We start from the raw sequence: 15,802 nt of genomic DNA on the forward strand, positions 1-15,802 counted from the left end.
GGACCCGTCCATCCAGCCGTTTGTTTCACCAAAGAATCCATGTGCATTACTGGCTGAGTGAGTACCACCGTGCCGCCTGGCACTGCGCTACCCCGCGACCCTGCACTTCCCCAGCTCCCACCGTCCACCTTCCAATCCACATCACCGGGCCCCGGGACCACCAAATCCCCCTACCCACGGAGGGGAGAGAACCATCTCAGCTGCTCCCTGCCATCGCTCCCGGGATCCCCGTCCAGAGCAGCGGTGGTGTTCCAACCTCACCACAAACCGTGCGTGGCGTCACGGACTACATCCCCAAACCCAAACCACCCCTTTCACTCACGGGCGAAGAGCGCCACTCGAGTCCCCGGATCCGGCCCACCGCTCGAGCCACCGAGCAGCAGCCGCCGGATCAGAGCCGCAAGCGCGAGCAGGCGAGCAGCACACCCCCCGCCCGCGACATATGCTTTTCCTATGAAGTTGCACCGCCAGTCGCAGATCCTTACTTGGGAGTAAAAAGTCTGCTCACCAAGACAGGTGAATGTGTGGCGCCCTGGACAAGCCAGGTCGTCACAGAAGCACACCATCACACCCTACACCCCGGTAAGGCACACCTAAGCCAAACACAAAATCCTTGTTGCCTTCCTCCAGGGGCTGATGTCCACACCAGGGGGCGGAGCCAGGCGGTTGGTCTCCGCCCGCCAAGGAGTTCACAGTCCTGGAGTCGGGAAAACAAAACAGATCAGTTCTGGAGGTGAAAGAGAGAGGAGAGGGAAGTAGTAGTCGAGCAACTATCTGACCGTGTCCGGGTGTGTGGCCCGGGCACAAGCAGCAAGGTTCGCAGACGGTGGTGACTGTCTGCAGGAGAAGCTAATTGAAGCACACCGTAAGGACCGTGGACGGGCGGTGGCCCGGCGGTACCGGACCGGCGAGCAGAGAGAAGCTAGCACCATCCGGCAGGGCTTACGGACCCCGACAAGGCTAGGAGTCGCCGTGCAATTTGTCAAATCCGTCAGCGAAGGGAGCCTTCGGGGTTTCCCAGCATCCAAGACCCATCAGAAGGCAACAATCCAACCGTAGTGGGGAACACACTCACCGCCAAGGCCACCGTTCCCAGGGCCAGAGCCTGCGGGCAAAAGGGGCTCCTCCAGCAACCATCAAAGCTGGGGAGCGGGTTACCGGTGGGAACCCATTGGAACCATATACACTACACAAGTGCAGGGAAAGGCAGTCACCATCAACCTGCCGGGAGGAGAAACACCGCAGCCGTCTGTGGGACCCGTCCATCCAGCCGCTTGTTTGACCAGAGACTCTGTGTGAATTACTGGCTGAGTGAGTACCACCGTGCCGTGCGGCACAGCGCTGCCCCCGCGACCCTGCACCTCACCAGGCCCCGTAACCCACCTGCCATCCATCCCTACCCATCACCGGGCCCCGGGACAACCAACCCCACTACCCACGGAGGGGAGAACAACATCTAGCTGCTCCCAGTCATCGCTCCCAGGATCCCCGTCCAGAGCAGCGGTGGTGTCACAACCTCACCACAACCGTGGGTGGCGTCACGGACAATATCCAATCCCCAAAATCAATTCCCTTTTCACTCACGGGCGAGGAGCGCCGCTTGAGTCCCCGGGATCCGGCCAGCTGCTCGAGCCACCACCGAGCAGCCAGAAAGCCGGCGCCGGACCCGAGCAGTTGGAGAGCGCAGCATCACCCTCCCCGCCCGCGACAAATGGGGTGCAGGGATTGCTGGCCGGAGGTTGGTGCTTTGCCACAGACCCCTCACTGCATGCGGCCTTGATATATCTGCTCCTGTCACACACTGGGTCTCCATTAACTTTCTAGAAAGAAACCATCTGTCACGCTATGAATTAACCCCTCCCATGTGGGCTGGTCCCAACACTTAACTACTTCTTACCTTACCATCCAGCACCCACATGTAATACTGCTATGCAATATACATGAAAACATTAATAACACATCAGATTACTACATGACATCACAATTCTCACATCACATTATTTACAAAGATGCAGGACACAATTCACATGACAATACAACAATGTGATTGCGGTCTTCAGCGAAAGGAACACGACAGCAACCATTCCACATCCTTACACTGCAAGGACGGGACTTGTCATGTCCCATGACTTGGGAATCGTTCAGTATTGTGTGGTCATTGTATGGGTTCTGTACACTGCTATGTAATCAGTTTGCCTTTACACACCTGTATCCTCCTCCTTTCTCCAGACCCCTCCATCCTCCTCCTCCCTCCAGACCCGTGTCCTCCTCCTCCCTCCAGACCCCTGTGTCCTCCTCCTCCCTCCAGACCCCTGTGTCCTCCTACTCCCTCCAGACCCCTGTGTCCTCCTCCTCCCTCCAGACCCCTGTGTCCTCCTCCTCCCTCCAGACCCCTGTGTCCTCCTCCTCCCTCCAGACCCCTGTGTACCCATCCTCTGTCAAGACCCCTCCATCCTCCTCCTTTCTCTATACCCCTCTGTCCTCCATCTCCTCCTCCCTCCAGACATTTCTATCTTCCTTCAAACCCTTCTTTTGTTCTCCTCCTCCATCCTGACCCCTGTGTACCTGTCCTCACTTCAGACCCCTCCATCCTCTTCCGCCCTCTAGAATCCTCTGTCCTCCATTCTCCTTCTCCCTCCAAACCCCTCTCTTTGCTTCCTCCTCTTTCCAGAGTTCTCTCACCCCACCTTTTTCTATTTGCACCATCATCCTGTACCCTCCATCCTCTCTGTCTCAGTGAAGACCTCTCTGTCCATGTCCTTTGCCCGCAGTGTGGACATTTCCTAGGTGAGAGCTGCAGGTGCCCTGGCTACATTAGGTGGCACATATACTGAGTGTCATGGCAGTCCCCAGTCTTCTGGAACTCACTGTCTCAACACGTCAGACTATCTGCTACCCTTGCAAGCTTCAAACGGAACCTGAAAACTCATCTGTTCAGAAATGCCTATAATCTTCAATGACCTCACTGCTTCACCACCGTGCGGAGCTGCCGCCCCACCACCGTGCGGAGCTGCCTCCCCACCACCGTGCGGAGCTGCCGCCCCACCACCTTGCGGAGCTGCCGCCCCACCACCTTGCGGAGCTGCCGCCCCACCACCTTGCGGAGCTGCCGCCCCACCACCGTGCGGAGCTGCCGCCCCACCACCGTGCGGAGCTGCCGCCCCACCACCTTGCGGAGCTGCCGCCCCACCACCTTGCGGAGCTGCCGCCCCACCACCGTGCGGAGCTGTCGCCCCACCACCGTGTGGAGCTGCTGCCCGACCTACACCCCACTCTCCTCCCCAAAATCCTATAGAATGTAAGCCCGCAAGGGCAGGGCCCTCTTCCCCCTGGACTAGTCTGTCTACTGTAACTTGTATATATATTCTGTATGTAACCCCTTCTCATGTACAGCACCATGGAATCAATGCTGCTCTATAAATAAATAATACTAATAATGGCACCCTCTTGCCATGATCCTGTGGACTCACCATGTTCTTGGACACGTGCTCGTCCTTCATCCAGGAGCTCAGGTTGTTTAGTGCCAGGTTAATCTCACTTTTCAGTAAACTCAGTTCAGAAATCTCCACCTCAAATGGCGGCTGAAAAGGAGAAATGACAGTGAGCAGATTAATACCAGGGGCTCCACTGCATGTACACTGCACAATCCTACATAATGGACATAACTCCACTTCAATATCAATAATCAGATTTCGGAAATACAGCTCCATAGTAGACAAGTCATTGAGGAGAAGAAACAGAAAACAACGAGAAGGAAACCACTAAAAACGTCACAAATCATGAATGATAGAGCGTACCGAAGGTATTGCTGATCACCGATAGGTGGCATTATGTCAGCTATTTGCGAACATTATATGGGATCCAAACACATCACAGAAAACATCTTTATTACCAATACTGGGTCCCAGCACCAACAGGATGACGGCAGACCAAGAGATACGAGGTGAGAAGCACAGATGTGGACATCAAGGACTATCCACTACCACACCCATAGGCCGCTCACTCCAACCATCCAACGACACCCTCATGCACCCATCATCCACTCAATCCAACCATCTGACCACACGCTCATGCACCCTTTATCACCTACCACCCCCATCATCCACTCATGCCAATCATCCGACCACCCACTCAAGCACCCATCATCACCTACCACACCCATCATTGACACACTCCAACCATCCGACCACATGCTCATGCACCCCATCACCTACCACACCCATTATCCACTCATGCCAACCATCCGACAACCCGCTCATGCACCCATCATCACCTACCACATCAGTCACCTACACACTCCAACCATCCGACCACATGCTCATGCACCCTTTATCACCTACCACCCCCATCATCCACTCATGCCAACCATCCGACAACCCGCTCATGCACCCATCATCACCTACCACATCAGTCACCTACACACTCCAACCATCCGACCACATGCTCATGCACCCTTTATCACCTACCACCCCCATCATCCACTCATGCCAACCATCCGACAACCCGCTCATGCACCCATCATCACCTACCACATCAGTCACCTACACACTCCAACCATCTGACCACACACTCATGCACCTGTAAGATGGTGGTCGAGTTCCTGCCCCTGAAAGCACCAATTGTGTTCTTAAATACATAATATATATATATATATAATATATATATATATATATATGAATATGTGATAAGATATAAAGTGATGTTATGTAGGAATGTATAGTGTAACGTCATGTACTGTATAAGATGTAGCAGAGTTGAGACTTCCTATGTGTCGGTGTAGCAGTGTTGAGGATGTAATGTCTGTGTACTGGTATACGGTGTAATGTTATGCAGTATATAATGTACAATGCTTAATAAGGTATATAAGTAAGTGTTATAGGAGCTTGTGAAAGGTGAAATCTGCCCGGCAACAAACAGTTGGGATCAGCCTATCGGGAAGGAGCTAGTGCTGAGGGAGAGAGATGGTTGCTGTGGTAACGTCAGTTAGGACCCGGCCTGTGACAGGAACAGAGCTCAGCTCTGAGGAGCAGCAGAGTCGCATGACGTGGGTGTCATGAAGGGAGGGCGACCATTACATAGACTGGAGTGACTGAGGAAAAGAGGGAACAACTGAGAACGAGAAGGAGGTGACCGTGACATGGGATGTAGTGGAGCCGAGTCAGTGCACTGACTGACGGAACGAGTGACCGAGAGAGACGGTTCCTGGAGCAAGAAAGAGCAGGACAAGGAATGAAGCGAGTGCATTCAGCGAGAGTCCCTGAGGCGTCTTCAGTAGCGTATAGCTCAGTGCTGCCATATTGGCCACATCCCTCTGAGAGGGAAAAGATGTGGAACTGCTTGAGGAGGAGAATGTCTTCCAAGGACTCTGACAAGGCAGGTAGTGTTATAAAGAAAAGGACTTATGGAGGTTGGAACAATTGAGGTGAAGATTGTGCTTCATGCTCCTCTGTGACACTACACCGTGTGCAGAATTATTAGGCAAGTTGTATTTTAGAGGATTTTTTTTTATTATTGATCAACAACTATGTTCTCAATCACCCAAAAGACTCATAAATATCAAAGCTTAATATATTTGGCAGTTGGACGGGTTTAGATTTGGTATCTTAGGAGGATATCTGTCTGTGCAGGTGACTATTACTGTGCAGAATTATTAGGCAACTTAATAAAAACCAAATATATTCCCATCTCACTTGTTTATTTCCACCAGGTAACCCAATATAACTGCACAAAATATAGAAATAAACATTTCTGACATGCAAAAACAACCCCCCCCCCAAAAATGAGTGCCCAATATAGCCCCCTTTCTTTCTGATGACACTCCGCAGCCGACCATCCATAGATTCTGTCATTGCTTGATCTGTTTACCATCAACATTGCGTGCAGCAGCCACCACAGCCTCCAGACACTGTTCCCAGAGGTGGACTGTTTTCCCTCCCTGTAGATCTCACATTTTATGAGGAACCACAGGTTCTCTATGGGGTTCAGATCAGGGGAAAAAGGGGGCCATGTCATTATTTTTTTTATCTCTTAAACCTTTACTGGTCAGCCACACTGTGGAGTAGTTGGATGCATGTGATGGAGCATTGTCCTGCATGAAAATTATGTTTTTCTTGAACGATACCGACTTCTTCCTGTACCACTGCTTGAAGAAATTGTCTTCCAGAAACTGGCAGCAGGTCTGGGAGTTGAGCTTCACTCCATCCTCAACTCGAAAAGGTCCCACAAGTTGATCTTTGCTGATCCCAGCCCATACCAGTCCCCACCTCCACCTTGCTGGTGTCTGAGTCGGAGTGGAGCTCTCTGCCCTTTACTGATCCAGCCTCTGGCCCATCCATCTGCCCATCAAGAGTCACTCTCATTTCATCAGTCCATAAAACCTTTGAAAAATCAGTCTTCAGATGTTTCTTGGCCCACTCTTGAGCTTTTATCTTCTGTTTCTTGGTCAGAGGTGGTGGTTTTCAGCCTTCCTTACCTTGGCCATATCCCTGAGTATGGCACACCTTGTGCTTTTTGATACTCCAGTAACGTTGCAGCTCTGAAATATGGCCAAACTGGTGGCAAATGGCATCTTGGCAGCTTCACGCTTGCTTTTCCTCAATTCATGGGCAGTTATTTTGCGCCTTTTTGGCCCAGCACGCTTCTTGCGACCCTGTTGGCTATTTGCCATGAAACGCTTGATTGTTCGGTGATCACGCTTCAAAAGTTTGGCAATAACAAGACTGCTGCATCCCTCTGCAAGACATCTCACAATATGGACTTTTCAGAGCCCATCAAATCTCTCTTCTGACCCATTTTGCCAAAGGAAAGGAAGTTGCCTAATAATTAAGCACACCTTATATAGGGTGCTGATGTCATTACACCGCACCCCCCTCATTACAGAGGGCACATCATCGGATTTACTTAATTGGTAGTTGTCTCACAAGCCTATACAGCTTGGAGTAGGACATGTATAAAAAGCATCATGTGATCAAATACTCATTTGCCTAATAATTCTGCACACAGTGTAAAAAATGTAAGAAGATTTGTGTCCGCCATCTTATGTCCATTGGTGTTGACAAGTTTATGTTCAGTAAAACGACGTTTTTTTTATGATCTTGTGATCTCCCTCAGTGAACTGTGTGTGCACCATCTGGTCCTGGGCAGGCAAAACAACCAGCAACATGCAGCCTGCAAAGAGGTATCACCTGCGGAGTGCAGCACCACACACCCAGCCAGGACCTCCATTTTCATGTAACATGCCGTGGTGCAGCAGATAAATACCTCGCCCACGACTACCACCCCGCGACACGTTACACACCCCTCATCCACTACCACACCCACCATACAATCTGTCAGGACTCCAGTTATTCTGATTTCCTTTTGGGCTTTTTTGCCCTCATCCAAGATGGCATCCCCTCCTTCATTCCTATCCATCTGTTTTTTGCCATCCTGCCTTTATAAACCCCAGCTCAGCCTCTGGTCCTCTGCTTGAGTATTCTGCGTGTTTCCTACTCCTAGTGGCATTTCAAGTTTCTCCACCTACTCCAGCAAGTCCTGTGTGACGCTCCTGTTCCTGCTCACCAGAGGTTCCGCCACCTTCTGCTCACCCGCTGCCTCCAGCTGCTGATGCCTTGCCCCTGCTGCGGCTCTTGCCTGACCTGCCGTAGCTTGCTGGTTTGCTTAATTAACTGCTCTGTCACTTCCACATTTAAACTGATGCAGTAGCAGAGCACGGGGATTGTTCTGCACTTTAGCAAACTGCTCTGCATCTGGTGCTGGACTTTAGCAAACTGCTCTGCATCTGGTGCTGGATGTCTACTGTAACGTGTATATGTATTCTGTATGTACCCCCTTCTCATGTACAGCTCCAGGGAATCAATGGTGCTCTATAAATAATAATAATAATGTTCAGAGACTTCCTTACGGAGCTTCACAGGCGGCTGTGCTAAATTACATTATCCTCTGAGCTTTTCAAGGAACTTTTCTCAAAGGCTTCATTTGACGTCTCCGCTCTGTGGTTATGGACTTGTTGTTTTTCCTCTGCACTTATCTTGTTATCATCGTGTGTTACAGACTCATCACCTATAAACCGGGGTCAGTTGTGTCTTTGCTCCACGCAAATATATTCCTGAGTTATCCATTATAATTATTGCACACTCACGCGAACCACTCGACCACACACTCATGCACCCATCATCACCTACCACACCCATCATCCACTCACGCCAACCACTCGACCACACGCTCATGCACCCATCATCACCTACCACACCCATCATCCACTCACGCGAACCACTCGACCACACACTCATGCACCCATCATCACCTACCACACCCATCATCCACTCACGCCAACCACTCGACCACACGCTCATGCACCCATCATCACCTACCACACCCATCATCCACTCACGCGAACCACTCGACCACACACTCATGCACCCATCATCACCTACCACACCCATCATCCACTCACGCCAACCACTCGACCACACGCTCATGCACCCATCATCACCTACCACACCCATCATCCACTCCAACCACTCGACCACACACTCATGCACCCATCATCACCTACCACACCCATCATCCACTCCAACCACTCGACCACACACTCATGCACCCACCATCATCTACCACACCCATCATCCACTCCAACCACTCGACCACACGCTCATGCACCCATCATCACCTACCACACCCATCATCCACTCACTCCAACCACTCAACCACACGCTCATGCACCCATCATCACCTACCACACCCATCATCCACTCACTCCAACCACTCAACCACACGCTCATGCACCCATCATCACCTACCACACCCATCATCCACTCACTCCAACCACTCGACCACACGCTCATGCACCCATCATCACCTACCACACCCATCATCCACTCCAACCACTCGACCACACGCTCATGCACGCATCATCACCTACCACACCCATCATCCACTCCAACCACTCGACCACACGCTCATGCACGCATCATCACCTACCACACCCATCATCCACTCACTCCAACCACTCAACCACACGCTCATGCACCCATCATCACCTACCACACCCATCATCCACTCACTCCAACCACTCGACCACACACTCATGCACCCATCATCATCTACCACACCCATCATCCACTCCAACCACTCGACCACACGCTCATGCACCCATCATCACCTACCACACCCATCATCCACTCCAACCACTCGAACACACGCTCATGCACGCATCATCACCTACCACACCCATCATCCACTCACTCCAACCACTCAACCACACGCTCATGCACCCATCATCACCTACCACACCCATCATCCACTCACTCCAACCCCTCGACCACACACTCATGCACCCACCATCACCTACCACACCCATCATCCACTCACTCCAACCACTCAACCACACGCTCATGCACCCATCATCACCTACCACACCCATCATCCACTCACTCCAACCACTCAACCACACGCTCATGCACCCATCATCACCTACCACACCCATCATCCACTCACTCCAACCACTCAACCACACACTCATGCACGCATCATCACCTACCACACCCATCATCCACTCCAACCACTCGACCACACACTCATGCACCCATCATCATCTACCACACCCATCATCCACTCCAACCACTCGACCACACGCTCATGCACCCATCATCACCTACCACACCCATCATCCACTCCAACCACTCGAACACACGCTCATGCACGCATCATCACCTACCACACCCATCATCCACTCCAACCACTCGAACACACGCTCATGCACGCATCATCACCTACCACACCCATCATCCACTCACTCCAACCACTCGACCACACACTCATGCACCCACCATCATCTACCACACCCATCATCCACTCACTCCAACCACTCAACCACACGCTCATGCACCCATCATCACCTACCACACCCATCATCCACTCACTCCAACCACACGCTCATGCACCCATCATCACCTACCACACCCATCATCCACTCCAACCACTCGACCACACGCTCATGCACGCATCATCACCTACCACACCCATCATCCACTCCAACCACTCGACCACACGCTCATGCACGCATCATCACCTACCACACCCATCATCCACTCCAACCACTCGAACACACGCTCATGCACGCATCATCACCTACCACACCCATCATCCACTCACTCCAACCACTCAACCACACGCTCATGCACCCATCATCACCTACCACACCCATCATCCACTCACTCCAACCACTCGACCACACACTCATGCACCCATCATCATCTACCACACCCATCATCCACTCCAACCACTCGACCACACGCTCATGCACCCATCATCACCTACCACACCCATCATCCACTCCAACCACTCGAACACACGCTCATGCACGCATCATCACCTACCACACCCATCATCCACTCACTCCAACCACTCAACCACACGCTCATGCACCCATCATCACCTACCACACCCATCATCCACTCACTCCAACCACTCAACCACACACTCATGCACGCATCATCACCTACCACACCCATCATCCACTCACTCCAACCCCTCGACCACACACTCATGCACCCATCATCACCTACCACACCCATCATCCACTCACTCCAACCACTCAACCACACGCTCATGCACCCATCATCACCTACCACACCCATCATCCACTCACTCCAACCACTCAACCACACGCTCATGCACCCATCATCACCTACCACACCCATCATCCACTCACTCCAACCCCTCGACCACACACTCATGCACCCACCATCACCTACCACACCCATCATCCACTCACTCCAACCACTCAACCACACGCTCATGCACCCATCATCACCTACCACACCCATCATCCACTCACTCCAACCACTCAACCACACGCTCATGCACCCATCATCACCTACCACACCCATCATCCACTCACTCCAACCACCCGACCACACACTCATGCACGCATCATCACCTACCACACCCATCATCCACTCACTCCAACCACTCGACCACATGCTCATGCACGCATCATCACCTACCACACCCATCATCCACTCACTCCAACCACTCGACCACATGCTCATGCACCCATCATCACCTACCACACCCATCATCCACTCACTCCAACCACTCAACCACACGCTCATGCACTCATCATCACCTACCACACCCATCATCCACTCACTGTAACCACCCGACCACACACTCATGCACGCATCATCACCTGCCACACCCATCATCCACTCACTCCAACCACTCGACCACATGCTCATGCACCCATCATCACCTACCACACCCATCATCCACTCACTCCAACCACTCGACCACATGCTCATGCACCCACCATCACCTACCACACCCATCATCCACTCACTCGACCACACGCTCATGCACCCATCATCACCTACCACACCCATCATCTACTCACTCCAACCACTCGACCACATGCTCATGCACTCACCATCACCTACCACACCCATCATCCACTCACTCCAACCACTCGACCACATGCTCATGCACTCATCATCACCTACCACACCCATCATCCACTCACTGTAACCACCCGACCACATGCTCATGCACGCATCATCACCTACCACACCCATCATCCACTCACTCCAACCACTCGACCACATGCTCATGCACCCACCATCACCTACCACACCCATCATCCACTCACTCGACCACACGCTCATGCACGCACCATCACCTACCACACCCATCATCCACTCACTCCAACCACTCGACCACATGCTCATGCACTCATCATCACCTATCACACCCATCATCCACTCACTCCAACCACTCGACCACACGCTCATGCACCCACCATCACCTATCACACCCATCATCCACTCAGTCCAACCACTCGACCACACGCTCATGCACCCACCATCACCTACCACACCCATCATCCACTCACTCGACCACACGCTCATGCACCCACCATCACCTACCACACCCATCATCCACTCACTCCAACCCCTCGACCACATGCTCATGCACTCATCATCACCTATCACACCCATCATCCACTCACTCCAACCCCTCGACCACATGCTCATGCACTCACCATCACCTACCACACCCATCATCCACTCACTCCAACCACTCGACCACATGCTCATGCACTCACCATCACCTACCACACCCATCATCCACTCACTCGACCACACGCTCATGCACGCACCATCACCTACCACACCCATCATCCACTCACTCCAACCACTCGACCACATGCTCATGCACTCACCATCACCTACCACACCCATCATCCACTCACTCCAACCACTCGACCACATGCTCATGCACTCACCATCACCTACCACACCCATCATCCACTCACTCGACCACACGCTCATGCACGCACCATCAGCTACCACACCCATCATCCACTCACTCGACCACACGCTCATGCACGCACCATCAGCTACCACACCCATCATCCACTCACTCCACTCGACCACATGCTCATGCACTCATCATCACCTACCACACCCATCATCCACTCACTCCAACCACTTGACCACATGCTCATGCACTCACCATCACCTACCACACCCATCATCTACTCACTCCAACCACTCGACCACATGCTCATGCACTCACCATCACCTACCACACCCATCATCCCCTCACTCCAACCACTCGACCACACGCTCATGCACGCATCATCACCTACCACACCCATCATCCACTCACTCGACCACACGCTCATGCACGCACCATCACCTACCACACCCATCATCCACTCACTCCAACCACTCGACCACACGCTCATGCACGCATCATCACCTACCACACCCATCATCCACTCACTCGACCACACGCTCATGCACGCACCATCACCTACCACACCCATCATCCCCTCACTCCAACCACTCGACCACACGCTCATGCACGCATCATCACCTACCACACCCATCATCCACTCACTCGACCACACGCTCATGCACGCACCATCACCTACCACACCCATCATCCACTCACTCCAACCACTCGACCACATGCTCATGCACTCATCATCACCTATCACACCCATCATCCACTCACTCCAACCACTCGACCACACGCTCATGCACTCACCATCACCTACCACACCCATCATCTACTCACTCCAACCACTCGACCACATGCTCATGCACTCATCATCACCTACCACACCCATCATCCACTCACTCCAACCCCTCGACCACACACTCATGCACCCACCATCACCTACCACACCCATCATCCACTCAGTCCAACCACTCGACCACACGCTCATGCACCCACCATCACCTACCACACCCATCATCCACTCACTCGACCACACGCTCATGCACCCACCATCACCTACCACACCCATCATCCACTCACTCCAACCCCTCGACCACACACTCATGCACCCACCATCACCTACCACACCCATCATCCACTCACTCGACCACACGCTCATGCACCCACCATCACCTACCACACCCATCATCCACTCACTCCAACCACTCGACCACATGCTCATGCACCCATCATCACCTACCACACCCATCATCCACTCACTCGACCACATGCTCATGCACTCACCATCACCTACCACACCCATCATCCACTCACTCCAACCACTCGACCACATGCTCATGCACCCATCATCACCTACCACACCCATCATCCACTCACTCCAACCACTCGACCACACGCTCATGCACGCATCATCACCTACCACACCCATCATCCACTCACTCGACCACACGCTCATGCACGCACCATCACCTACCACACCCATCATCCACTCACTCCAACCACTCGACCACATGCTCATGCACTCATCATCACCTATCACACCCATCATCCACTCACTCCAACCACTCGACCACACGCTCATGCACCCATCATCACCTACCACACCCATCATCCACTCACTCCAACCCCTCGACCACACACTCATGCACCCACCATCACCTACCACACCCATCATCCACTCAGTCCAACCACTCGACCACACGCTCATGCACCCACCATCACCTACCACACCCATCATCCACTCACTCGACCACACGCTCATGCACCCACCATCACCTACCACACCCATCATCCACTCACTCCAACCCCTCGACCACACACTCATGCACCCACCATCACCTACCACACCCATCATCCACTCACTCGACCACACGCTCATGCACCCACCATCACCTACCACACCCATCATCCACTCACTGCAACCCCTCGACCACACACTCATGCACCCATCATCACCTACCACACCCATCATCCACTCACTCGACCACACGCTCATGCACCCACCATCACCTACCACACCCATCATCCACTCACTCGACCACACGCTCATGCACCCACCATCACCTACCACACCCATCATCCACTCACTCGACCACACGTTAATGCACCCACCATCACCTACCACACCCATCATCCACTCACTCCAACCACTCGACCACACGCTCATGCACCCACCATCACCTACCACACCCATCATCCACTCACTCCAACCACTCGACCACACGCTCATGCACCCATCATCACCTACCACAACCATCATCCACTCACTCCATCTCACCACCCACTCATGCACTCATCACCTACCACACCCATCATCCACTCACTCCAACCACTCGACCACCCACTCATGCACCCATCATCACCTACCACACCCATCATCCACTCACTGTAACCATCTGATCACGCTAATTTATATACTGTATGTATTATGGCAGTATTTATATATTGTGTATTATATTGTGTGTAATATATATATATATATATATATATATATATATAGTGTATATTAAACCTGCAGACAAGGGGGGTGCAATAGTCATGATGAACAAATCAGACTACATGAAGGAAGCACACAGACAACTGATGGACACACGCTACTATAAGAAATTGGAGTCTGACCCTACACAGGACTATTACAAGGAACTTAACAAGTTGGCCTCTTGTCTGCCTGACATATCCATAAGAACTGATACTGGTGAGTCCAAGAATAGGCACATTCTACATGCTTCCCAAAATTCACAAATCTGGAAATCCAGGAAGACCCATCATTTCATGTGTGGGCACCCTCACTGAACAAGTCTCTGGATGGGTAGAGGGTTTCCTTAAACCCTTGGTAAGGGATACAACCAGCTACATCCAGGACTCTACTGACCTATTGAAAAAACTATCAGCAATAGGTCCTCTTCCAGAGGGAACCATCCTTGCCACCATGGATGTGGAATCCTTGTACTCGAATATTCCACACCAGGATGGATTAAATGCCTGCAAAATGTTCCTGGAAAAGTCAGGAACTGATGCCAATTCTGTGGTGAAGCTTACAAAATTCATCCTCACCCATAATTACTTTGCATTTGACAATAACATATATCTACAGGAGACTGGGACTGCAATGGGAAGCAAAATGGCACCACAATATGCAAATCTTTTCATGGCCAAGCTTGAGAGTGACTTTTTATCCTCTTGTCCTATCCGGCCTCTGGCTACTACCGTTACATTGATGATATTTTAATCATCTGGACAGAGTCTGAGGAACAGCTGAAGACCTTCCATGAACACTTTAATCAGTTTCATCCCACCATCAACCTAACACTCAACTACTCCTGCACTGAAATCAACTTCTTGGACACCATCATTAAACTACGGAACAATGAAATAGAGACATCCCTGTACAAGAAGCCAATTGACCGTCCAACATACCTGAAATGGGACAGTTTTCATCCAAAATACATAAAAACTCTATAGTGTACAGTCAGGCCATCAGGTACAATCGGATATGTTCCAACACTACAGATAGACAATCACCTTGAGGGCCTCAGAAAGACCTTTCTGAATC

General features: G+C 51.9%; 1 protein-coding gene across 1 annotated transcript in view; it reads right to left on the reverse strand.

The window, feature by feature from the left end:
• Positions 1 to 15,802, reverse strand: part of LOC142292394 (aldehyde dehydrogenase family 3 member B1-like) — a 310,248-nt gene that overhangs the window by 124,650 nt on the left and 169,796 nt on the right. The window contains exon 3 of the mRNA XM_075337741.1: positions 3,471 to 3,581. Coding sequence (XP_075193856.1) covers positions 3,471 to 3,581 — 111 coding nt within the window. The remainder of the gene's footprint in view (positions 1 to 3,470; positions 3,582 to 15,802) is intronic.

Source organism: Anomaloglossus baeobatrachus, chromosome 2, assembly GCF_048569485.1.
Source record: "Anomaloglossus baeobatrachus isolate aAnoBae1 chromosome 2, aAnoBae1.hap1, whole genome shotgun sequence".
Taxonomy (NCBI): domain Eukaryota; kingdom Metazoa; phylum Chordata; class Amphibia; order Anura; family Aromobatidae; genus Anomaloglossus; species Anomaloglossus baeobatrachus.